The 27,845-nt window shown below is 42.9% G+C and overlaps 1 protein-coding gene across 1 annotated transcript; it reads right to left on the bottom strand.

The window, feature by feature from the left end:
• Positions 1–253: 253 nt before the first annotated feature.
• On the bottom strand, positions 254–23,281 carry LOC308103369 (dual specificity testis-specific protein kinase 2-like). The gene is made up of 11 exons (XM_080453313.1): positions 23,195–23,281; positions 20,813–21,700; positions 15,275–15,396; positions 14,894–14,942; positions 11,941–12,087; positions 9,571–9,653; positions 7,451–7,541; positions 7,264–7,347; positions 4,277–4,363; positions 3,382–3,478; positions 254–2,067 (listed from the first exon to the last, which is right to left on the bottom strand). Exons 2-11 carry the CDS (start codon positions 21,026–21,028, stop codon positions 845–847), a joined length of 2,199 nt encoding a protein of 732 aa, XP_080309439.1. The 5' UTR covers positions 21,029–21,700; positions 23,195–23,281; the 3' UTR covers positions 254–844.
• Positions 23,282–27,845: the final 4,564 nt, after the last annotated feature.

Raw genomic sequence — 27,845 nt, 5'->3', positions numbered from 1 at the left:
CCAAATCCAAGAACTTTATTTATGAATGAGGCCCCTGATTTACAATAGTTCAAATCAGAGCTGCATTATCATGTTTACAGGTGAGATAATGAGCCATGTTTAAGAGTCACCACTGCTGAAAGGTAAAACACTGCAGTACCATACAAACCCATTGATCTTCTTACTCCACTGTACGGAACAGGGATGAAACGTCACTCTTTTTTTTCTAGTGCAGTGGTTCTCAAAGTGGGGTCCAGGGACCCTCAGAGTTCCAAATGGACCCTTGCAGGTCTGTAACTTATGGAATTTGAGAACCACTGTTCCAGTGCAATCCCAGAACACAGTGCAGCTCAGTAGAGTTTGATTTGGAAGAGTTGAGACAGTAGAAGTCAGTAGAAGACGTCAGCTCTGTGTTGCTCAGCACCATGTGTGTTGCAGTGCTATGAACCTGTCCCTGCTTGGCGTTCTGTTCAGCTCACTTTGATCTCGACTCATCTTGGCTTAGTTAAAGTTCCATCTCAATCACACAGTCGCCGACTGCTGTGTTTGTGTTATGTTAAGTCTTCCCTCCGTCCAGGGGAAGCTTTCTAAGAGAGTGAGTACATTGACAAGCACCTGCTTCCCCACTGTTTGCAATCATTTTCATTTGTCAAACAGCACAGCTCTCAAGTTATGGGCGTCACCCTTTCACTGGGTTTCCCAGAGCAGCATAGTAGCTACTATTGCTGGGTGGCTCACGTGCTGGCTGACCAGCGCTCCGCCGATCTACAAGCTCACAACGTGTTGCTCTGCACTCGCGTTGTGAGCTTGTGGACAAGCTCACATTGATTGAACAGTGGCGTTCAATTGAGAGTTTCAATCAGTCTTATGTCTGAGCCTCTGGCAGAGGAAGTGCAGGCTCACAGGCCACTGAGGGAGGGGCCGCTGCAAGTCCGTTTGGGCCGCGACACAACAGCGCCTTGGTGGCGGAAGCGGCGGCTGTTGTCGTGGCGGAAGCGCCGCCGCCGGCGACGGGCCCGTTGAGGTTGCGGTAGGACCGCTGCCGCGGTAACGATCGCCGGCGGGGGCGGGGCACGGCGGCCGAACCCCGGAGGCACATGGAGGGAAAGCTGAGGCCCACCAGACAGCACCCGGGACAGACAAAGACATCGTCCTGCTCGGCGGTGGGGCCCGGGTGATCCGAGGAGGCGAGGAACTGGGAACCGTGGTAGCCGTTCGCCTGTTGTCCCGCGGCGCCCCACTGCACCTGTCGTCCAATCGCGACCGACGAACCGTTGTTGTTCTCCGGTCTGGGCAGGGGAGGCAGGGAGGGCGGGCCGGCGGAGACGGGGAGCGGCCAGCCGTTGGTGCGCAGGGAGGAAGCGGAGTCGGAGGGGAGCAGAGGTTGTTCTGGTTCTGGAGACTTGGTGCAGTCCATGGGCTCTGTCACACACAGCTCCTCCTCTGCTTTCTGCCGACGCCGCTGCTCCTCCAGTCCCTCAACAGACACCATCTCCAGCTCCAGAGGATGACACCGGTCCTCTCGCTTCACTTCCTCCTCCTTCAGCAATCTCTTCTCCCCCTCGTCCTCCTCCGGCTCTCCCTCTAACCTTCCACGGGCCTCCCTCGCCGCTGATATTCCATCCTTTCTCCTCTTGCCGTCCTCCGCCTCTTCCTCTATCCTGTCTTTAAACACGTCTTCCTCTTCCTCGTCGGAACCGCTGAAAACGGCGCCGTTCCTGCCTAGCTCCGGGGTGCAGGGGAGCGACTGGCACCTCCTGGGAGTCGCTCTGGCCGTCCCCAGGGTCCCTCTGAGGCGGTGGTGGCGCGGGGAGGTGCACAGGCCGTCGCGAGGAGCCGGGAGCGTGAAGGTCAGAGAGATGACCGACTTGCTGGGCGTGTCCAAGAGCTTACAGCGCCCGCCGTTCAGGTCCTGGCGCAGGGAGAACGGGTTGACCCGCGGCGGGGTGCCCGCGAGGAGGGGAGAGGTCGCGTCCGAATGGCTCCGGGACAGCCTCTGCTGCTGCTGCTGCTGGCCCTGGTCGGCCCCGGGGTGACAGGGGGAGCTGAGGCGCCGCCGGTAGGGGCTCACGTCCACGGCCACGGACTCTGAGGGAGAGACGGAGTCGAGCAGGAGGAAGGGATTTAGAAAACGTTTATTATTATTATTATTATTACGCCTTCCAGCTTTGGCCGCAGACCCCCATCAGAAAATATATTGTGCCAGGGACCCCCATATAATATATATGTTGTTAAAATGTTTCAAAAATATGCATTTAAAAAATGTCCCAAGCTTTTTGAAAATAGCACATGTATATAGGCTTAAAGAGGTTAAAATGCTTTTGATGCTATAGCTATATTAACTAATGTTGCTGGGGACCCCCTGGAACCCCTTCAAGGACCCCTGGAAATTCCCGGACCCCACATTGAGAACCACTGGTCTACAGAGTGGGTGCGTAAAGTGGTATTTTGATGTCTATGCTGTAATACTTGGCTGTTGTTTTGTATCATTATTGTATGCCGTAATGTTATGTTTGTGTGTGGACTGGACTCTTGGGAGATTAGCCGATGGGATAAAAGAGATCCAAATAAAATCAATCAAAATCAAAGACCAACTAGAAAAAGTGCTGCTCGGAGCACAGGTCTCCGCCAGGTCAGGTACGTTATTGTGGCCTCCTGGTGGTGCAAAAATAGGCCAATGTGAAAAGGGTGCCATTTCTTCTTAGGCCTTTCACGGCAATCGGACACTGCATTCATGATTTGACGCATTTTGTTCCAAAAATGTGTTGTGCTAAATTAGACCTGCTGGTGGCGCTATAACAGGCCAATGTGAAAAGGGTGGCATTTCTTCCTCGGCCTAGTGGGAATGTGCGTGTGAAATTTCTTGGAAATGGCAAGCTCCGTTCATGATTTGAGGCAGTTCTAAACAGACCAATCCTGCAAACTTTGGAAGCCAACCTTAGCCAATGAGGATGGAATCTGGAAAATCGGACAGATCCGGGTTGATCACATGACTATAGAGATACTGTGTACCGATTTGCATGACGTTTTGGATAAAATCTGTAGGAGTAATATAAAAAAATGGGTTTGGCACAAATCGGCCTCCTGGTGGCGCTATAACAGGCCCATGGGAAAAAATTGCGGCAGAGGTTCTGTATTGGCATCGGACAGGGGGTAGAACATACTCTCGCCATGCCTTTGGGCCTGGCGGAGACAACCAGTAAGGGCCAGCCGTGACAGGGACTACAGTACAAAAAAAACAAACAGACTTGGGACAAAAAAAAGGAAAAGGTTCATTTTCTAGCCAGACAATAAACATGTCTTTCTAAGGAAACATACTCATTGATGCCCCCTGGTGTCCATGTGTTACATCTTCATCCTTGAGAGAATGCTTATTATAACGCCTTGCCCTGTGTTGTTTACCTAGAGCAATGGTCTCGTTACGGTCCTCTGCTCCTCTCTCCATCCCCTCCAGGGTGAACACAAGGTCAGAGAACGATGGTCTCCTCACTGCACTCATCTGAGGAAACACAGGAGTTGACAATAAAGAGAAGGAATCAAAGTGTTTAACTGAAAGGAAACTTAGAGCGTCTGTGAGTCATATTCCAGTATGCTGATGCCATCGATACAATATGGTCTATTCACAGCTTTGACCATGTGACCATTTTTCATTTAAAACCACATTAAACTAGTAGAGGTTAGGGTTGTGTGGTTACATTGTCATGATATAACTAAATATATTGGCTAGATGTTTAATAGTTGCTTCGTAGAAATGGATAATCCAAAATAATCTCACTATTGACCTACAGTATAGGGCATGGTGAAACAGTTCTAAAATAACACTTTTCGCACACAAGTCAATGTGAATACATTTATTCTGTCAATGTATGACAAATATTACAAAACTAATTGCAAGAAACGACTACAGTAACTTTATAAATCATTGTAAATGGGCAAGAAAAAACTGTCAGGTTAATTTATCAGAATACACTTTGCTTGCATCCGTTTGCATGAACACAATATAATTTAAAATGTCTGCAAGTTGATTTTCATACAAGTACTGACATTAAAGGAAGTAAACACAGTGGCTTCATGAAAATCAAACTGCGATAACATCGTAGTTTGATTTGCATGAAGCCATGAAAGCATAGTATGCTTTGACAAATGTCCTTGTCTCTCTCTCTGTGTGTGTGTGTGTGTGTGTGTGTGTGTGTGTGTGTGTGTGTGTGTGTGTGTGTGTGTGTGTGTGTGTGTGTGTGTGTGTGTGTGTGTGTGTGTGTGTGTGTGTGTGTGTGCGCGTGCGCGTGTTGTTCCTTACATTGCAGCATGTGACTGCCAGGCTGAAGAATGCAGGTGGACAGTCTCCAATCATGTTTTCAAAGGCCTCCACATCCAGCCCAAAGTCCTACAAACACATAACAGCACACATACTCATTGTTACATTTTCCACTCCAAAATGTATAAAGTATTGAGCATATTTACTCAGAGACCTTTTTTTCTTCTTAACATTATACTTAATGGCAGCGACGTTTCCCACCAACGACTATGAGGTCAGAGTAAAATAGCCGCCTAATGGGCCGTGTCCACATAAAGGATTTTATGAGCGGAGGAACCTCTTATCTCCATGTTTGAACCTTTTGTGTTTTTTCGCATATTAATTGCCTACTTGAACATACTACAGCATCACACAAAAGCATCAAAAGTAGCAGATAAACAAGCTCGAAATGCGGCACGAAGCAACACGTTTTGAGCTTGTAGATCTGCTACTTTTGATATTTTTTAATTTGAATTTGAATTGACGATATCATGTGCATGGAGCATTTGTTAACGACCACTATGTTCAAACCTAGCAACCGTTGCTGTGCTCAAACATCATGTCTGGGTTATTGATTGATTGATTGATTGAACACTTTATTAGCCAAAAGTTTTAGCAACACAGACGTACGGTCCTCGGGACTTGTGGTCCTTTATTAGCACTAATAATAGCCTAGCTGAAAAAAACATGTAAAACATGGACTTCTCATGGTTGTGTTAACAATTCAAATTCAGGTCATAAATGACCTGCTTCGTCAGACACAACCAGGACGGTCAAAAGTGACACTGATGAGCAGCTCTCCTCTCCAAAGGTTGAACTACTTCGCTCTGTGCTGGGAAGAGTGTCTTTACTATAGCATTGCATGATGGCAGAAAGGTGCTGGCACTGCCTGGTAACTCAAAAAACACTTTCTGTGGACGCACACAACCCCTAAGATCATACATAGACACATTCTTAAGTCTGTAATCTTCATCAAAGAGGTGCTAAAAATGTCTTTATTTCACACACCATTGCTATGAAACAAACACATCAAAATGTAAACAAAACACAATTATTGATAAAGGAAATCAACACTGTATGGAAGGTGACTTATCTGCACTTCAGTGAAATATCCACTAGATGGGGCAGTTATAAAGCAATTGCCATAGCTTGCACACACGATTACTAACAAACGTATGTTCATTGTGCAGACCTTTGACTTCTATTACATTTTCCAGCTCTAGTTAATAGGACCAGCTAAATGTCCTCCCAAACATAGATGTACAATAACCCCCCCCACACACACACACACACACACACACACACACACACACACACACACACACACACACACACACACACACACACACACACACACACACTACTGCAGTGATTAAATATTCAGGTCTTTTCACTGCAGCGGAGATGATGAATGAAGCTGTTCATAACAATCTATTGATCTGGCTCAGTCAACCAAAATGTCTGCTGAGTAAACATTTCCTCGGCACGCTGAAAACTGATAGATGTCACTTTACTATTACATTTTGAGGTGAAGCAAATATGGGAGACGAGTTCAGGCGACTATTTTATTTCAAGGACCCCCAGGCTCAAAGTGTACAAATGGAACCAAATGGACCCTTACGGGTCAATTTGGTTCCATTTGTACACTCTCAGAGTTACAGACTTCCATTTGGTTCCTAACTATCAATCATTTAGCTGGGGACCCCCTGGAACCCCCTCAAGGACTTCTGGGGATCCACAGTCCCCACTTTGAGAACCACTGTTCTGTAGGATGCATCTACATCTACAAATGGGTCTTTCTGTCTGTCTGTTTTCCCAAGGCTAATCTCACAAACCGCTGGACTGATCTGACTGATCAGTCCAGCGGTTTGTGAGACACAAATACGTAGGACCCTCATTGGCCACTGTGGCCGAACATTAACGTCCCCACCATAATATATAGGTCAGCTTGCCATAACTCCAATGCAAGAAATATGCCTGAGTTGTACATAAGAACCTGAGATTGGCTGACCTTAAAATACAATTGGATTGAACGTCTTTGAACGCCTTGGTAGTGGCATCTTCTGACCCCCGCCCCCACCCCACCCTTTTTCTGTAAATAACATACATTTTGCTGCTACTGAGCTTTTACCGATATGTATTTTATTGTATGTTTATTTTTGTGTTATCCTTTTACTGTACATTATATTACAGTCATTTAGCAGATGCTTTTATCCAAAGCGACTTACAATAAGTGTATTGAACATAGGTAGGCACATTTTTAGCATAACATTTGACTGTACTACTTGTATCAATCAATCAATCAATCAATGTAACAAACCAAACTTATTATTTTAACCCATTCAAAAAGGGAAAGAATCTGTGTCATTTTAGATTTTAACTATACATATACATACAAATACATATATATAGCACATTGGTTCGCAATTCAAAAATAGCAGATACACAAGCTCATAGCGCGTCATTTCGTTCCACGCTATGAGTTTGTAGATCGGCTATTTTTGAAAAATCATGAACATTTTTGCAAATATTTGAATATATATATTTTTAAAACCAACATTTTTAACTCAAATCTTTGCTTCTGGGGGTCCCTGGAACCAAATATTTTGAGATGGGGGTCTGCGGCCAAATACACCTAGATAATATGACGGTGGCGATGACGCTTTTCTCCAATGCAGGGGCCAATGAGGTACCTACAGTATGTATACGTATATCTATGTGATCAGTGCCACAATTCTTATGCATGCTGCCAGTAGGCCAAGGAAGTACCTCCCTTTCACACATGTTTTTATATTTGTAGAAATATTTAACTTTAATTTCAAATATTTATTTTTGAGAACCAGTGCTTTAATCACTGGTGGCATCCAACACCAACGTGTTCATGCACATCTTCATGTGAACACACTAGCAGCTCTCTCTAAACGCGCACACGCACACGCATCACACACACACACACACACACGCACACACGCACGCACACACACACACACCTCAGTCCTGGGTAAGAAGTCAGGATCGGCTTCTATCCTGGCGATGATCTCACATAAGATGATACCGTAGGCGAACACATCCACCTGGGTGACAACACAGAGAGGGAGAATAGAGTCCTGTTCTTTTCTTTTTTTTACACAGTGTATTATTTGTTGATGGTAAATGAAGAGTTACTGTGTGGTTTACCTTCTCATCATAGAGCTCTCCTCTGAGCACTTCAGGGGCCATCCAGTAGGGGGAACCAACAACGGACAAAGGCTGCTTCTCTACCCCTTCACTGGACACAGCAAGACAGTACTTACAGTAAGTATCGTTCGTTGTCGGGCAGAAACCTTGTATCTCTTTTATGTTTTCTCGTCATTTAATGCCCTACTTCGTCATACAAGATAGAGAGTCAAGCAAAAGAACTGAAAATAGCAGATCTACAACCTCAAACATTGTTCACACCGCCAGCTGTTTGATATTGGCCATGGGGTAAAACATTTCAAACTGGGCGTTCAAGAAATTTAAAAGGTTGAGAATCTCAAAACTAAACTATACAGGAACCCCAATCTACACCGGATCTAGAATCTACAATGGAAACAAATGGACCTGTAAGGGTCCATTTGGTTCCATTTCTTACAGATCCGTAAGGATCCATTTGGACCGCTGGTGGTCCCCGGACCCGACAAAACAAAAGATTCAATGACATTCTTCCATTATCCCTTCCCTAAATAGAATGGAAGAGAAATAGACTTTGGATATCCGTTTCTTTAAGGGTTTTCTTTTACAGCGCCACAACTTCAAACGGCTCAGAGGAGAATTTGCCTTCCCTCTACTCAGCATTATATGGAACGGGCAACAAAGGTCTCCAATGACATTACACAGACGCAGTGGTGGAAAAAGTACTCAAATTCTTTACTTAAGTAAAAGTACCAATACTGCATTATAGAAATACTCTGTTACAAGTAAAAGTCCAGAATTAAAAATGCACTTGAGTAAAAGTACAAAAGTATTGGTATCAAAATGTACTTAAAGTACCAAAAGTAAAAGTACTAAAATATTTGAAAATAGCAGATCTACAAGCTCACAACGCGTCGCGATGCGACGCGTTGTGAGCTTGTAGATCGGCTATTTTCAAATAGCCTATGTATAAAATAGGTTTAAAGTGGTTAATGTATGTTTTATAATATCATAATTTATATCTGCAAAGTAACTAGTAACTAAAGTTTTCAAATAATTCTAGTGGAGTAAAAGTACAATATTTGCCTCTGAGATGTAGTGGAGTAGAAGTAAAAGTACTGGAAATTGGAAAGACTCAAGTAAAGTACAAATACCTCAAAATTGTACTTAAGTACAGTACTTAAGTAAATGTACTTAGTTACTTTCCACCACTGCACAGACGCAACATTGTTAAAAGCCTATCGTCGCTGTCGGGTGGAAACCTTTTATGTATTGTTGTTATTTAGTCACAAGCTCTTGTTAAGATTTTTCATTGGTTAAATATTCATAAAAGCCACTGAACCAATTTTAACCGGGCGCAGTGGTGGAAAGTAACTAAGTACATTTACTCAAGTACTGTACTTAAGTACAATTTTGAGGTATTTCTACTTTGCTTGAGTATTTCCAATTTCCAATACTTTTACTTCTACTCCACTACATCTCAGAGGCAAATATTGTACTTTTACTCCACTACAATTATTTGAAAACTTTAGTTACTAGTTACTCTTCAGATATAAACTATAATATAATGAAACATACATTAACCACTTTAAACCTATTTTATACCTAGGTTATTTGAAAATAGCAGATCTACAAGTTCACAACGCGTCGCATCGCGACGCGTTGTGAGCTTGTAGATCGGCTATTTTCAAATATTTAGTACTTTTACTTTTGGTACTTTAAGTACATTTTGATGCCAATACTTTTGTACTTTTACTCAAGTACATTTTTAATTCTGGACTTTTACTTGTAACAGAGTATTTTTATATTGCAGTATTGGTACTTTTACTTAAGTAAAGAATTTAAGTACTTTTTCCACCACTGGCCGCGTCACTTTTGTATTTTGGGCATGTGATTATTCTAGATTTTCTTGTAGCTTGTAGATCTGTAATTGTTTTGCTGCTTTTGCTTGGCACTGTCATACAACAAAGTATTTAAAAAAAAGGCATTCATTGACAAAAAAAAACTACAACATTATAAAATGATGAAATATGAGGATACAAGGTTTCTGTCTGGCAGCAACCAATGATACATTGATATACACACTCTCTCTCACAGTTCAGTCCCTGGATGGGAAATGTCCGTGTCAACATCAGCCTACCGACCTGTATTCAGGGATCTTCTCAGCCAGGCCAAAGTCTCCCACCACTGCAGTGAACACACCGTTGTCACAGCGCACCAGGCAGTTCTACACACACACACACACACACACACACACACACACACACACACACACACACACACACACACACACACACACACACACACACACACACACACACACACACACACACACACACACACACACACACACACACACACACACACACACACACACACACACACACACACAAACAAACAAACAAACAAACAAACAAACAAACAAACAAACAAACAAACAAACACACACACAAACATAGCAAACACCACAGCAGTGAACACGACGGTGTCACAGCACACCAGGCGGTTCTACAAACATAAGCAAACACCAAATGTCACAAACCTTGTAAATCAAACCGGTTCTCAATAGCTGTCATGATGTATATGTATATGTTACAGTATGATTGGAAAACCAGTCAGATTGAAAAACGAGAGCTTGTTTTCTTCGAGTCTGCCCCCCCCCCCCCCCCCTGCAGCACCAGGGCACATACAGCCATTGACAGGCACCCCCGTCAAAAAAAGAAATGACGTCTCGGTACCGAGACAAGTGGGGGGGGGGGGCGATGATTTACAATTCTGTCCCTATCGCAACGTTCGGCACGGCGACTCGCTCGCCTAAGCTCACTCGGCGGTGCCTCTCGTGGCTCAAGTCCCCTTGAGACGGCGCGCCTCTGTCGGTGCCGGAAAACGAGTGCATCTATTTCAATCCGACTAGTTTTCCAATCATACTGTAGCATACACACAGGTTTATAACTTTATAACTTCAAATTTGACTGGCTAAATCCAGTCAAAACCACCCTCTGTTTTAACCTCCTCATGGACAACCCGTTACAGAGTAACACACTAACCAGTGTTACAGTTCGTTTCTACCAGATCACCTTGCGAGTGTGAACCGCTCCGCGTCAGGCCTATCAATGCCTTCAGCTGTCCTAAAATCACTGTAAACCACAGCCTTTTGGGGCTCTGCCGCTCACTGCTTCAATTAATTATATTACAACATTTCAGTGCATTAAGATGTTGAGGTGGGGGGGGGGGGGGAGACAAGCAGCCTGCAGGCCGTTTACTAGAAAGAGCAGCTTCAAACAATCTATCTTCATTCTGTGATAAAAAAAACTAAATGTGTATCTTGTATGTGAGATATTGGACAAACTTCAAAACAACACTGATGAACAGCAAGGCTAAACAGCAAGGTGTACTAACAAACTTTACAGCTTGAAGTAAACAAAAATGTTGAGATAGAAATCTGACTAATTATTTTTAAAATTATTATTAAAGTTTCTTGTGTATACAAGTAAGAACAAGATAAACCTGGATGTGTATTGCACTATCATAGAATGTTGTCCAATGCCTACTTGATGAAATGATTTGAGATTTGAGTTCATGATGACTGCCTGTAAAATTTGTAATGTGTATTAATATCAGTAGTATAAACAGCATCCGTATGTGTAGTAATATGATGCATGATGTATTGCTGTTAAACATGCATTGCACTGCACGGCTAGACATTTGCAACCAAAGCGAGCCGCGTGTTTCACGTCTGTCTGACACAGCGTGAGCCACATGCCTCACATCTGTCTAACGTGCAGCATTTTATGCCCACTATCTTCACGGATCCAGTTGATATTTGCTGGCCTATTTTTCACAGACGCATGCATACACCATTTTGACTTCTGCAGTGTTTATTCACAACAAAGAAATGCATGTTATGCTAATCAATGCAAGCCTATACGAACTGCCTGTCAGCAATATTCCTGATGAATAGGCGATGTAATTCCCAATCCTTTTGCAAGTAACCGGCCCATAAGAGAGGGGCAGAGAAGAATTTTATAAAACCCCTGTGCCTCATGCGGAATAAAAAGTCTCTGGTATTCTATATCATCAGCAACTGTGTCTGAACCCAGGATAGAGAATAGAAACCTAATACCATAGACAATGTGACTGCGTTTGTGAAAGCAATTGATCTAAAACAAGCAAACAATAAACAGACCCCATAAACCACTACAGGAGAAAACAAGGTAACATGCTGTATGTACAAGCGGTGTACATTGACTTCTGCGACACCGTATCATTGCTCCAGTGACAAGCAAGTTTCAAGTCAGTGCAAGTTGATTTTCATACCGTACCGAAATTAATGGAATCCAATGGCTTCCTTGAAAAACAAAATAAACGGCAGTATGCTTTTGGAAAATGGTTGCCAGTAATGTCAAGTAGTATACCATGAGTCACAGACACGAGTCTAAACATGCCAGACCACCAGTATGGTCCTTTTAAAGTGCTCTATGTGATATGTGGTTACAGTGTAAAGTAGGATGTACCTTGGAGGTCAGGTCTCTGTGGAAGATGCCCTTGCTGTGAAGGTACCGCAGCCCCCGTGCGATGTCCAGTGACAGGTCAATCCTGACACCCCATGACAGGTACAGATCACTGTCCAGAAGCTGCTCCAGGTTACCACCATTTATATACTAGTAAGAAAGAAAGAAAGAAAGAAAGAAAGAAAGAAAGAAAGAAAGAAGAAACAAAGAAAGAAACAAAGAAACAAAGAAAGTAAAAAAAGAGAAAACTGAAAATGAGCGCACAACAAACATTCATATTACTGTATATTCATATGCATGAGTATACAGTAAACTGTCACCAGATCAGCCTAAAATGTAATATATTTGGGTCAAAATATATGAGAAGATAGTTCCGTAATATCAAGGCTGACAGGAACCTTTGCTTGATTGGCACAGCATCAGATTTGAACCAGAAACACGTGATATGATGAAATATTAATAATAATAAGTAAACAAAGTTACAAAGTGCTTCACAGAGATAAAATACACCATACAGTAGGAGAGCACAAAAATAAGAAAACATTAAAAGCAAAAAAAAAAAGAAAAAGGGAAAACGAAATTATGCAGCAATACAGTAGGACACAATGGGTAAAAGTCTTTAGGTAATAAAAGCAACTCTATATAAGTGGGTTTTCAGGAGGGATTTGAACCGGGGCACAGACTCTGCAAGCCTGATCTCTAAGGGGAGGGCATTCCAGAGAGTCTGGGCTCTAAGAGCGAAGGATCTCCTTTCACCTTTTGTTTTTTTATGGGAGAATGGGATTTCGAGTAGGGCTTTGTCTGAGGACCTCAAATTGCGCTCTGGTTTATATGGCTCGAGTAGATCGGAGATGTATTAAGGGGCCAGACCAGAGATGGCCTTAAAGGTAATTAATACAAATCAATTTCTAGTGCCGGTCAGGACCCGGGCGGCAGCGTTCTGGACCAGTTGTAACCGTTGAATTGATTTGTTAGAAAGGCAGGAATATAGGGAGTTACAGTAGTCAAGGCGTGAATAGATGAATGCATGAATTACTTTAGTTAAATCGGGGGTGGATAGGAAGGGCTTGATTTTCACGATGTTTCTGAGGTGGTAGAAGGATATCTGAATGACCTTTTTTACATGGCCTTCAAAATTGAGGTCAGGATCAAGAGTGACCCCCAGGTTCCTTACGGAGGGCTTCAGGTTTGGAGCTAAAGAGCCCAGGTTTAGACCCAGCAGGGCTCTTTGCTGGGGCGGGACAAATACTAGAACCTCGGATTTAGAGTCATTCAGTTGTAGGAAATTGTCACACATCCAGAGGTTGATGTCAGCTAGGCATGCGTGAAGTTTGGGTATGCTGGAGGAGTCGTTTGGACTGATGGGGAAATATAATTGGGTGTCATCGGCATAGCAGTGAAATTGGATGTTGTGACTACGGATGATGTTACCAAGGGGAAGCATATAGAGGGAGAAGAGGATGGGGCGACGACGGAAGAAGTTTTGATAGTTCTTGGCAATGAGATTGGAGAAGTAATTTGCTCTGGCATCTTTAACTGAATAATTGTAAGATTTCATGAGATCTTTCATGATTTCATAGAACATGTGTAATTTTGTGGCTTTCCATTTCCGTACAGATTTTCTAAGTTCTCTTTTAACTCACTGAGTGCCAGAATTATTTCTGGCTATTTCTGGCCAGTACGATTTTTCTTTTTTTTTTCAAAGTAAAAAAAAAGTGCTTAGGAAGTGAGATACAGCCTTTTTCAGTTATAAGTTAAACAAGGAGTGGATGGAGCTGCAAATCTTCAGATAATGATATCTTGGGTTCTTAAAAAAATTTAAATAGTTTTGAGTTTTTTTCTATTTTTTTCAAAAACATGTGAAACACGTTAATGGCACGTTGCACCATAGCGGTAAAACACGTGAAACGCGTTAATGGCACTCAATGAGTTAAGTGCGTGGGTGTGATCATTGAGCCAGGGTGAGGTGACGTTGGGTGTGTTGGTACAGGTTTTAAATGGAGCGACAAGGTCAAGGGTAGTTAGGCAGATGCTGTTAAAGTAGTTGAGCTGATTGTCAGTAGAGTGAGAGAGGGCAGGAGGAGTGGCAGAGGAGATAAACACAGAACTGAATTTGGCGGAGGTTGAAGGGTTAATGATGCGAGAGCGAATGGGAGCCCGTAATTTACTGGGGGGCGGAGCAATCAGCATATCAAAAATGATGATGGAGTGGTCAGTGACAAATAAATGGTGCATTTCTTTAGCGCCTTTATCACCCATTCCCACACACACTCACACACTGACAGCAGAGGCAACTATGCAAGGCACCTACCTGCTCATCGAGAGCAGTTATCCTGTTTGTTCACTAAAGCAGGGGGGGGGGTTCAGCTGAAAAGTTAAAACGCAAGATGCTCTCCTTAAAAAAAACGCTTCCAAACGTTACAAATATTCTCAGCGCCCAAAGTCTCAGCGCCCAGATGAAAACACCAGACGTGAATGCGCAGCGCAGAATACACGCTCAGCACCTCATCACACTGCTGGCCCCATTGAGAACAATTCAAAACATACGCTGTGCTAAGGATGGAAGAAACACCTTGGTCTGCTGCTGAGCCAATCAAACGAAGCAATGGGAAACTGAACCGGAACTATAGTTATGCACAGAGCCTATTTGGCGTCACAGTGGCTTCAGAAATTATAATAACATCAATCCAGAGTAGGCCACTGGTTCTCAAACCACTGTCCTAAACTGTCTGATAATATGTTGTGCCAGGGACCCCATACAAGATTTGTGCTGTTAAAATGTTTATGGGGAACACCCTGGATCTCCCCTAAGGACCCCTGGGGATCCCTGGACCCAATTTTGAGAACCACAGCAATAAGTCAGTATAAATCAGTGGCACTGTGGTGTGTTAAGACATAGGCAAGAAGAAATGAAGAGAAATGTAGTAATAGTGTAAGGGTTAGTTTTTTTTTTTACCTCAGTCAGAGCATGGAGTTGACCCTCATGAACACACACCCCTAGAAACCTGGGACAAGATGGAAGGATGTATCAGGAAGATGTTTAATTACCACCAGCAGAGTTATGAGGTTATGCTTCATTAATAGTAATACTGTTGTACGATGTCGTCCCAAAAATAGCTGATCAAGTTCAAAACCCTGGGTACAACAAAGTATAAACCAACTTTATGTTTGACTGTTTGTTTGTTAGCTGGATGTCTCCAAATGTCCTGAATGGACTTGCATGAGTAAATTATTGAATACAATACTGTAATAAACAACTCAGTACCGTGTGCGTGCATGTGTGTCTGTGCATGCGTGCATATACGTACTGTACGTACGTGTGTATATGATCACATACCTTAGTATATTAGGGTGGTATAGCCTGTTCATCAGCTGTACTTCTCGTAGCATGTTAGCTTTGTTGCTAGCTAACGTGTTCATCTTCAGCGCCATCACCTGCCCTGTAATCCTGTGTTGTACCTGGAGAGGAGACAGAAATTACAGATATTTATTTCTGATCACCAAAACTGACGTTTCAAGCACCAAGTCTGAGGAAGAGCTTGGTGCTTGAAACGTCTCCTTTGGCGGTAATTTAATGAATATCCATTGGAGCATGATCCAGTGTGTGGACACTACTTTTATGTTCTAAATCACTGTTTCCCAAACAGTGGGTCAGGACCGCTTTTTTTAAAACATTCCAAATAAACATTTCATGAATTTAACACAAATTCAATGATTTTTCAAAGCAATTTCATGAATAATTTAAAAAGAAACTAACCAAAGAAATTGCATAAATTAGAAAACAAAGTAGTGAAAATAGCAGATCTGCAAGATCTGCAAGCTCGTAACACGGCCAGAAATGTTCTCTTTGATGGTCACAGGATCAATTAGATGCTATATTTCCTTTCCAGAGAAGTAATGGCACCTTAAATTATGGGTTGATCACGATTCACAGGCTACTGCTTCTGGTTGTTTAAGACAGTGACAGTGACGTATCTTTAAACAGAGAGTCGTCCGCATTTGTAAACCTGCTTGGAAAACGTCTAAGGGCTCTTGATAACAGAGCCAGGCCGATATACTGTATCAGTTTTGCCGATATATCAGCCATTATTCAACTTTTTTGACTACATCTGTATCGGCAATTGTGCAGCCGATGTGTCCCGATTTTTTTAAACTGTCAACCTGGTCTCCCTATTTTGTGCATTTTGTGCGATGTGAGCTTCTAGATTTTAACATTATTAATAGGGCTTAAAGTGGTTAAATGAAATAAAGTTCACATGATGTGTATTTTATTTGTTTGCTTACAAGTTAAATGTTCTGAAATATAAACTTAAATGAAATTGATTAGATTGATTGAATTGATTGAATACTTTATTAGCATGATTATATAACAGTACAGGAAGTACAGGCAAAGGTAATGATAAAAGGATAACACAAAAAGCCCCAGGAGCTCGTTTCCATTGTGGTCCAGAAAATTCATAAAGAAGTGTGCACTTTTTGACAAAATATCTGTCAAAACATCGGTAATCGGTGGTCTAAGACACAAGCGTGTGAGGTCATGTGTGTAGGCATATGGGTCATTGACTGGCCAATATGTGCGTGCAAAAGTTCAGCCAGCGTCTGGACCTGCAGGTCTGTGTGTGTATTAATAGCAGTGCAACACTAATAGGATTTCTGCTTGATCTGCACAAATCCACTGGGCTGTCACTGTGACATCACACAGTAGACATGGTACACAAGCAAATTACACCAACACACCTACCACAACACACCACCGGTCTCTCTCCCACTTCAACTGTTGAACTAATTCTTGCTCTCTGTCTGTCTGTCTGTCTGTCTGTCTGTCCGTCTCTCTTTCTTTCTTTCTTTCTTTCAGTGGTGGAAAAAGTACTCAAATGTTTTAGTAAAAGTATCAATACTGCAATGTAGAAATGATCTGTTACAAGTAAATGCCTGGAATTCAAAATGTACTTGCGTAAAAGTACAAAAGTATTGGTATCAAAATGTACTTAAAGTACCAAAAGTAGAAAGTGCTCATTATGCAGAATGTCCCATTTCACAAGTTCTCAAATGTATAAAATGTATAAAAATCTTTTGAAAATAGCAGATCTACAAGCTCACAATGCGTCGCATCGCGACGCATTGTGAGGTTGTAGATCGGCTATTTTCAAATGGCGACATGTATATAAGTACATTAAAGTAAAATATACATTTTGGTAATGTATGTTTTATAAAAATAATGAAAATCTACAAAGTAACTAATAACTAAAGTTTTCAAATAATTGTAGTGGAGTAAAAGTATAATATTTGCCTCTGAGATGTTGTAGTGCAGTAGAAGTAAAAGTACTGAAAATTGGAATTACTCCAGTAAAGCAAAAATACTCTCTCTGATCAATGATCTATGCTCCAAGTAAGTAAGCACGATCCCAGTGAGGCGTGAACTCACTGCAACAAAAGCACATATTGACAAACCAATCAAAAATATGGATCAACAGAATGGATCAACAGCTGCAGTGCAGTAGTCGTTGACCACATATTGACCCCCAGGACCTGTGCTGTGGTGGCATGGAAGGAAGGAACTGTTATCTACACCAGGGATTCTAAACCTTTGTTTCTTTGTAGGTGTTAAATGTGAGTGAATGGGTGAATCATGTAATGCACACTGTAAAGCACATTGGATAATGGCGATATATAAATGCACCATTTATCATTTTTTTATTTTTTTATTTTTTTACTCTAAATTTTTTATCCTGCGATTTTTGTAACCCATTTTTTTCACCCGGTGCCAATTTCCTAAGTGATCCTGGGCGCTACACCAGCCCTACACCAGCACTACACCAGTCCCCCACAGTAGGGAGGCCAGGGCCGAGCTCATGCTTCCTTCAATGCATGAGAGCCAACTGACCTTCTTGTCACCTGACAGGGGGGAGTTTCCCTGGTAGGACGTAGCGCGTGGAAGGAACACGTTATTCCAACCAGTTCCCTTCCCCTCCATCAGGCGCCCCGGCTGTCATGGGGGAGGCAGTATAGTGACCAGGATTACTACATGTTTTTGTGAGGGTATTAACTACCCTAGGAGACACGGGGAGAACATGCAAACTCCACACAGAGTAGGCCCTTTCGCCAACCCCACCTAGGGTATGGGCGCTGATGACGCGGAGGAGAAGACATGCCCCCAGCGCCCACAACGTCCCCGGTGGGAATCGAACCCAGGACCTTCTAGCTGTGAGGCGACAGCGCTACCGACTGCGCCACCGTTATTTATTTCTAATCAGTTATTGGTGGTGCGGGCAGGCACTTCAGTGCACTGACTTGTATGTGGATGTTCATTTGTGAGTGGAAATAGAGAACACTGGTTCTAAACCTAGGGTCTGGGGGCCCCCAGGGGTCGTTCCAGGGGGATCTGTAATGGTATATACAACATTTAATATACAGTATCTACTGTATACTATGTTGTATATGTAGTAGCAGAAGACATAACAGAAGGTACTGTAGAAAAAGGCAATGTAGACGTGTGGACTTACTCAGAGTAGGCTGAGCACAGGCTGAGCCTATATACCTAAAATGATTTGTTGTCTATTATATAATTAATTATTATCATCTAACTATAAATGCATGGAATCTCTGCGTATCCGTGTGTGTCCCGGGCCCGCATATCTTAAAGTCGCTGTTATGTTGAAAAGTGTTACCCATCACATCTGTGCCATGGTAATCCAGTGCCATGTTGACATTTGTTACTCGTAGAAATGCGCCTTGGTCTGCACGAAATGGCGACGTGGAATGATTTTAAGCTTTGTTGTTCAGAATTACCATAGTCCATAATACCGTAGGCGTAGCTTTAGCAGGGTAAAGTAGAATGTATATTGTGTACCGTGGAATGCATGGACACATCGATAGTGAGTTTAATGCGTGATTTCTTGATGATATGCGTCAGATATGCGGGACACACTGTGTTCAACATCACTCTTGATGTCGCTTTCATCAAACTAGCACATTATCAGAGGAAAGCCACACCCTCCCTGACACACCCACGTGAGGAACGCCGCACCCTTACACACACCTTCGTAGGAAACGCCACATCCACGGTGAGGCTGTAAATTATACAGCGTCAAAAGGTGCTCAGATAGCAAATAGTAGTATATCAGAGTGAAAAACAACAGAAAATAGAAAGGATAGCACTAAATATCCTCACCACGGCAAACATCCTCCTTGTACCAGTTTGCAGTTTTCTGGCACCTGGGTATTTGGGTGTGGCATTGAATATAGTTATCCATTAAAGATGATAAGACCCTCGGAATGCCCTGTGGAATTCACCACAGCAAACAAAGCATTGTTTCACCTTGAGTAAACACACTCTAGCAGTGAAGTGCCGCTTTGCATGGTCAATAGAACTGCTGCTGACTGGGCCTGTGTTTGCTGGACATTTAAGAGGACACTTAAAACTGCCTTCTGGAACTTATTCTCATAAAACGTTCATTTAACCAATTTAACAGTATGGTAGAGTATGTTGATAAAATATGAAAGTAAATCTGCAGTGGTTGGAGGTGGTTCTCCCTCCTCTTCCATTGAGGAATTTAGACTAGAATTTATATTTTCAAAAATAGGAGGAAATAGATGAACTGCAAGAATCATATTCTCTTATGACTCTTATATTGGCTTAAATGCCCAACATAGAGATGCCAGGTTTAGAGTGGTTAAAAGAGCATGGACAACGACATGGAAATATGACATTTCTGTTAATTTCATCCAGCTGTTATCAAACAGAACCAAAAATAATCTCTTAATTAAATAATTGCGATCAGGCAATTATGTAATAATCGGCTACTTGGATAAGTGGAGTCTATATCCCTAAACATGGATGTTTGCAAACACTGAAAAGAAAAAAGCTGCAGAATGTAAGCACACATACAGCGCGCGCGCGCGCGCGCGCGCCCGCCCGCCCGCCCGCCCGCCCGCCCGCCCGCCCGCCCGCCCGCCCGCCCGCCCGCCCGCCCGCCCGCACGCACGCACGCACGCACGCACGCACGCACACACACACACACACACACACACACACACACACACACACACACACACACACACACACACACACACACACACACACACACACACACACACACACACACACACACACACACACACACACACACACACACAAAGATACCAGACATACAAGTCACACACTAAATATGTACAAATCTGGCACCATTGCCTCTTGGTTCTTTTTCATTTCTCCTGCCTGCAACCATATTGTTTTAAATATTGTTGGTTGTTGTGTGACTGAGGAACTGTCCAAGGTCATACTAAGTACACACACTTATACTTCCTTTTCACTTGTACTTTTCTATTGTACTTTTCAGAGCCAAAGGCATGTGCCTTTGGGGTGGGTTTTAATCACATGAATCGTACCGTCTCTATTCTGGGGGGGGGGGGCGAACGTTCAAACGAAAACAGCGGATCTACCAGCTCACAACACGTCACAACGCGACACATCGTGGGCAGGTAGATCAGCTATTTCCGATGAAGATATTTGGTGTAGAGGGGGACAAAAGGAGGGGGGCCTACTATAGACCCCTGGGGGGTCTCCGGTCAACAAAGTATACAGGATTTAAGGGTATGCTGAATAAAAACCATCCTAAACACTTTATAGTAAGCTTAACTCTACAAATTAAGACATAATTGTATAAAATCTGGCGCCTCTGGTTAAGGCACCCAGCAGACCAAACCCCACTTTAAATGCTCAATGCTTAATCTTGAACTGTCATTCTCAAACCTTTTAATTTCATGAACCCCCATTACTCAGAGAGTGTACAAATTGGGGTCCATTTGGTTCCATTTGTACACTCTCAGAGTTACAGACCTGTGAGGGTCCAATGGATGCATTGGTCACCATTACCTTGAACACCTCAGAGAAGAAGCCGGAGCCGATCTTCTCGCAGAAGAAGTCGTCGATGCGGGCCAGACTGGACACGGCGCTGCGCAGGGCCCGGTACGACGACGGCCGGACGCGGTGGTACGAGTGGACGCTGTGGAGCGGGGGCTCCTCCGGACCACAGCCCCCTCCTCCCCCGTCCTCCGGACCACAGAGGCAGCAGTCCGCGTGGTAGTCCATCGCGTTCGTTGGCGAACCGCCACGCCCCCCTATGAGGGGGATCTCCTTTTCCAAAAAGATCAGCCGCCGACAAAAAAAAAAAAAAAAAGGTAAAGGCTCACGCCTCAGCAGTAGTCCTACGGCACGGGACAACGGCAGCACCCGCCACCATAATGTCAAGATGATTAATGCCGCCCCGGGGGCAACATGTATTCCGGAGCGCCGGGTGATTATTATTCCACTACAATTGTCTGCTACAACATCGTTTTAACTTTGCTTCAAATAATCCCCAAAAAGAACCGTTGCACGGAGGTTCAACACGTTTACCCTCAAATAAAGCATGGGTTTTTCTGTGGAGTATTGCAACGCAGGGGGTTCTTTCATCTGTGCACAACGTATAGCAGCGTGGTGCCAGTGCGTGGGGGGGCTTGGTTTTACTCCGTCATCCCGTTGGCTCAACGGAACAGGAGGAGGGGGGATGCAGGCGGTACCAAGAGGAGAGGAAGAGGGGAGGGCTGAGCAGCAAACAGACAGAGGAGCGCTATGTGAGGCCGGTTTCTCCCCGGAGCCGCTACAGTTCAGCTGATTTCCTCGATGCAGCAGATTTGGTGCTCCTGTGCCCCTCCTTATGTCGCTAGGGGTCTCTCTGATTCTGGTCTGCCTGCCACACACTCCGCCCAATAAACTGATGAGCTGTGTATGAAAGGAGCCGCGTTGAATGAATAGGTAATAACATTGTAATAACGTTGTAATAAAGACAGTGAACCACGTTGTCCAACTTCACAGGTAAATAGAGGAAATGGTCAGATCGTCCAAGCCGCCTACATACTGTCATAGAGGTTGGCTTCAAAATATTACACACATTATTTTGAGTCATTATGGGGTCTATTTAATTACACCCAACAGCAAAGAAAAATAATAACCATAATCTCAACATGCTTATTTGCTCCATATAGCCCTCCATATCACACTACACAGTAGACATTGGTAGTTGGTACACATAAAATTACACACAAGATTCTGTCACATTTTCAGAGCACCAACTGTGTTGACTGTTGAGGTGCAAGTAGCCTGTGGGCCAGCCTCATCTATTCACACTATAGGGCAAGGTGCAAGTGTAGTGCACTACACTACAGTGCGAGTGTAACTACACTGCAACAGAAATGCATCAATCACATAATGTAATAAATAGTATTATGTAGTAATAGTAATAACACTATTATCATCATCATTAGTATTAGTATTATTCGTTTTATTCCACATCAGCCCAACATTGCGATCAAAAGCTTGTTGAAAAGAACAATCATACAAGTCCAAGAGCTTGTACAGTATTATATATCCATCGTTTTCGACAAAGCGACAACCTCCTGCACAGCCTACAACAGCAGCAGAATTAGCAAGTGGCTGCAGACTTGTTCTTAATTCGCATTAAACGCGCGTTTTGCACTTGACCCGGGCGACGACATCTCACAATCTTGTTAAAATAATTCCTCCTCCATCAGCACAAGCCCTGGTCAAGAGTGTTAGTGAGTTCTCTCTAACGCTCTGCCAGGCGCAATGCTCTGCTCATAGACCAAAGATTCCACTGCCATGCGAGCTCTCCGTCTTTAGTCAAAATAAACAAAACTATTTCGCTACTCACCAAGACAAAGGATGTTTTGTGTTGTTGAAAGCCTATTCTCCAGGATGGGAAGCCTCTCAGCACCCCACCTTCTATGTATAATACACTTTTTGAGCAGAAATTTTAAAATATGTCCACCAGATGGAAATTATTGTATTTACTCCACTGCGCCCTCTACAGATCTGGTAAATGGTCATTTATATTGACCAGATCTGTAGAGGGCGCAGTAAAGTAAATTATTACTATTACTATTATTTCCAATTAGTGGACATATTTTATTTTCTGCCCAAAAAGTGTATTATACAGAGAAGGTGGGTGCTGAGAGGCTTCCCATCCTGGAGAATAGTCTTCCTACAACACAAAACAGATTTTGTTTCGGTGAGTAGCAAAATAGTTTTGTTTATTTTTTACTAAAGACGGAGACCTCATACGGCAGTGGAATTTTCGGTCTATGAGAATAGAAGCGCGGCTGGCGGAGGAGCATACGCTAACGCTACCATCAGCACCAACATGACGGCCGGCCGGCCAATAACACGCTTTATTAACGGAAATAATGGGCGGCTTACCTCTTCCACCGACACCAACCTCCGCTAAATTACCGTATATTCCATTTAAAAACAGGAATTCTGTGTTCAAAAATGGTTTCATTCCGTCAGCCCGGTGCGTCGATGGTTTTATATCCGTGTCGTAGCTCCTCCTGAGCGGCTTGTTGTACGTCTGTGTGAGCCCCCCCCGCCCCGGCTAGTGTTGCCAGGTATTGCGAGAGAAACAAGCAACCAGGTCTATGAAAACAAGCCCAAAAGAAGCGACACTTGATTGATTGATTGATTGATTGATTGATTGATTGATTGATTGATTGCAATCAGACCAACAGTACATGGAAGTACAAATTCACAATACAAGGTCTACTAAACTGTAAGGCTCATTAAGCACTGAGTTTGTTTAAGATGAGATCCCCCCCATGCACACAAATCATGATGACATATAAGTGACAGACAGATATACACACTACTATACAGAACGTCATACAATCAGCTTACAGGTTACTGGTATGAAGAGTGAAAAAATATGTACAAGAGAAGAAAAAAAGGGGAGGGGGGGGTAGGTTAAGACTTGGACAGGGGCCATTTTCGAATTGCAGCCTCCTGAAGGTGTATCTTTAGGGCAGTTTTGAAAGTGAGTAGGGTTTACACTCCTTTACTCCTTTTGGTAGGGCATTCCACATTTTTGATGAATAGCATGAGAACGAGTTCATTCCCTTTGTTGTGCCAAATCTGGGTTGAACATGATTCGCGGAGCTGCCATGGTGTTATGATCGTGGACTTCATTAACGTTTTGGATGTATTTTGACAAATACAGGGGGATCCCAATGTTGTGGTGTATCTTGAAGACCAGGCCCATAGCAAGTTGCTGTACTCTGTCCTCAACCCTAAGCCATCCAATCCTAGCAAAATGAGCAGGGGTTAGATGGGTTTTGTGGTTGAGGCCAAGAAAGTAGCCTTACTAGTTTGTTTTGGGATGTTTGGAGCCTTGTTTTTAAGGCTTTGGAGGTGTTGTGATACCATGAGGAGCATGCATAATCGTAATAACCTTGTATGAGGGCCCCTCAAGAATATTCAGAGTATTCTTACTGACAAGACGTCCAATCCTGTAAAAAAAAGCATATTCTTTGGTTGACCTTTTTGATCACTCTTTCGGCTTTTTGTTGCCGGAGAGGTTTGCCTCCAAGATGGAACCCAGGTAGGTAATTTCCTCCTTTCTTGTGATAACATCATCACCCACTTTGATCGTGAAACTCTCAGCCTTGCTAAAGTTAGAACTGGACCCAAAGAGGATGGATTCAGTTTCACCCAGGTGTAATGATAGTTTGTTGTCGGAGAGCCAGATACAGATCTTGTTGTATCTTTAAACCTATATATAGGTTGTATCTTTAAACCTATATAGGCTTACATAAAGTACATTTGAAAATAGCAGATCTACAAGCTCACAATGCATTGTGAGCTTGTAGATCTGCTATTTCCCCCATCAAAACAATGGGGGAAAGGTGAAAAATGTGTTATATCTTTGAAACATTTTAACAACATAAATCTGGTACGGGGGTCACAAGATATTTTCAGATGGGAGGGTCTGAGGACAAATACATATTAACAAAGGGATTCTACTGTTGCGCCTCAGCCTTAAACGGACAGTCCGGTGCGTCACAAGGGTAGGGACAATAGATGCATAAGAGATGAACGCTGGAGCAACACGGACAATTTAAGCCTTTTATTGTTACAGTGCAAGTAATAAGATTGACTGACGTTTCGGTCTTTCGACCTTCCTCAGAGTCATGGGTGGCAGTAAATAGGTAGGGTAGGCATATATATACACACAGAGGTGAGCATGGGCTGTGCTCTCAATAAACCCATGGTGGATGGCCCTCTGTTTAGTGGTAATTACCTAGTACTACACGTCACAGTCTCAAGGTTGCGACAATCAGTGATGATTAGGGTTAGCTCTGGGCATATGGACCATTTAACATATTACAGGATATACAAAATAGTGTAACCATATAATGCCATGATAAGTTTAAAACAGTGTACATACAGTATAGAGATAAGGGCCAAACAATATTAGGCCAATGCAAAAACATTTTAGACAAATGTATGACAATTTTTAAATTGTTGAGACACAAAAAATGGGGAAACACTCTTAAGAGTAAAAAGCACACAAAAACATGTAAGGAAGCCTCAGGGACCCTCTATAGAAAGCATGAAAGGCTCAGTTCTTCATTTAGACCATTGGGTTCTAAAGTGTCAAGGTTGTGGATCCACAGTGCTTCTCTGCAAAGCAATTTGTTAATAATGTCACCACCACCCCGTGGTGAGGCTGATTTTTTTTCTATTCCCCAGAATTTCAGGGGTGCTGGGGACCCATGATTTGCTAAGTGCCTGGCCATGGCGTATTCTGGGTTGTTAGTGCTAATAGCAGTTTTGTGCTCACCTGTACGGAGTTTAAGTGGTCTCTTGGTTTGACCAATATATGCCAGTCCACAGGGACATTTAAGCATATAGACCACATGGGTTGAGTTACAATTTATAAATGAGGATATTTTGTATTTGCAGTTGCCACATTTATTTAAAAAAAACTGTGGGGGGTTATGGAGCCAGGTGGGGGGGGGGGGGGGGTTCATGTCCGAGTGGACAAGACGGTCTCTGAGGCTTCTAGAGCGTCTGAAAGAGAAGAGAGGAGGATCAGTACACATGTTAGCAAGTTTGGGATCACTTTTAAGGACGTGCCAATGTTTTAGGAAATAATTAAGAATGCTTTCCTAAAACATTGGCACGTCCTTAAAAGTGTTTTACCCATCCATCCACGTACTGGTAAAAAAATATACAAAATATCCTCATTTATAAACTTTTACTTTGGGGGTCCTTGACGACATGAAAATTATTGAGAACCACTGGCTTAAACAACATTAGTTAACAAGCCCAAATAAGCAACTAAACTTTAGAAACAAGACCAAAAAAACGCAAACCGCAACTACCAATATTTTCAAGCAACTTTACAGAAAAACAAGCCCAAAGTTGCTTATAATAAGTGGACATGGCAACCCTGCCCCCCGGGCACCATAATAAATAGAGCCCACCACCGTCCGCTCGGCTCGTCCCAACGCCAACGCCGATTGGAGGAAATCAAATAGAAGGGCCGGACCGAGGTCTCTGATTGGACGAAATCCGAATGGACGAGGCGGGGCCAAAGAGAAGACGACGATGTCGCCGCCGGCGGAGGATGAATCTATACTTCGTCGTATGACAGTGGCCCGCGGTGAAAATAGCAGATCGACAAGCGACGCGTTGTGAGCTTGTAGATCTGCTATTTTCACCGCGGGCCACCGTCGTACGAGGGAGCATACATTTATCTTTAAGAGCTGGTCTGGGAACAGTGTTTGCACCCTTCTACCTCCTTTATACCAAACCCACCAGAGAACACATAACTGTTCTGAGATCAGCATCTCAACAAGAAGCTTCTGATGTTATGACATTATTTACTGTTCAGTGCTTATATCCGGTTTAGAGCCCGCCTACTGTATCCGGCGATTTCCAGGACTTTACCGCGAACGCACACAGGCTATTTCCGTATCCGCTCTAGGCCGGATGTGCAGACTGTAAAGCAAATTGATCCCCTTGCACTCCAACGTGAGCAGGAAATTGTAACACTGACGTCCTTTATATCAGTGGCGTGATGATGTTGGAGGAAATGATGAGGGAACTCTGTGCTGAAGAGAAAAGGATGATAAACAAATAAACATAAATAAATGAATAATAAACATAAATAAATAAATTTGATGACGAGGCAGCAAAATAATAATAATAATGAATCAGGCATAATCATTGAACAATAAAGTATACTGCCTAGTTTATAAGACTCAAGAATACAGGTTTTCACTAACTTATAAGTACAAGCAAGCAGCAAAATGTTGTTGGGACTAGTTCAACAAAGAAAAAAAAGAGAGAGAATGCTAAAAATCAAAATAGTAGGGGGAAAAAAACAAGTTGCATAAATCCCGACTTTCCTGTTCTAAACTCATTGATGGTCACTTGCTGGTGTTTGCTTTTCTTTTTCTTTTCTTGTCTTTTTTTACTTTTATGATTGTTAATTGTTATTGGAAACCAAAATCAATCAGGGGCCAGGGCATGCACACATTTTTTCAGTGCTAAATCTGTGTGAACTTATCCATGCTAAAATCATATAGGCAACTAAAAGCGTGTAGGGTGACATCATTGTTTAGTTTCATCTACAGAAGCAATAACTGGACACCTCATCCTACCATGAGTCATATGTGGTGACATCACCCCCTCATAGGAAAAAAGCGGTATAGAGATTTCATCATCACATAATGTATGGGTTTCAATGACCATTTGGGCCTTTATGCTTCCAGGAGGGTGGTAACATACTACCCCCTTGTGGTTGAGTTGGAGAAAGACGGGCAATAGTTTTATTGTTGTTAATAATAATAATAATAATAACCTGGAATTATTGTAACTCAATAGTGAAAATTCTGAAGATTTTCTGATTTGGACCAACCGACACACACGTGCCTGCCTGCCTGCATATGTATTCATGTATGTTGTGGTTAAAAATCATATCTACAGAAAAAGGAAAGTCAACACATTGACAATATCAACGGATTAAAGCAATCGTTTCATCGTGGAAGAAACTCATGAAAGAAAAAAG

This window comes from Gymnoscopelus braueri (genome assembly GCF_963280865.1).
Source record: "Gymnoscopelus braueri genome assembly, chromosome: 2".
In the NCBI taxonomy this organism is placed as follows: domain Eukaryota; kingdom Metazoa; phylum Chordata; class Actinopteri; order Myctophiformes; family Myctophidae; genus Gymnoscopelus; species Gymnoscopelus braueri.
Note: the sequence above shows the minus strand (reverse complement) of the source record. Positions and strands in the feature narration are given on the sequence as shown.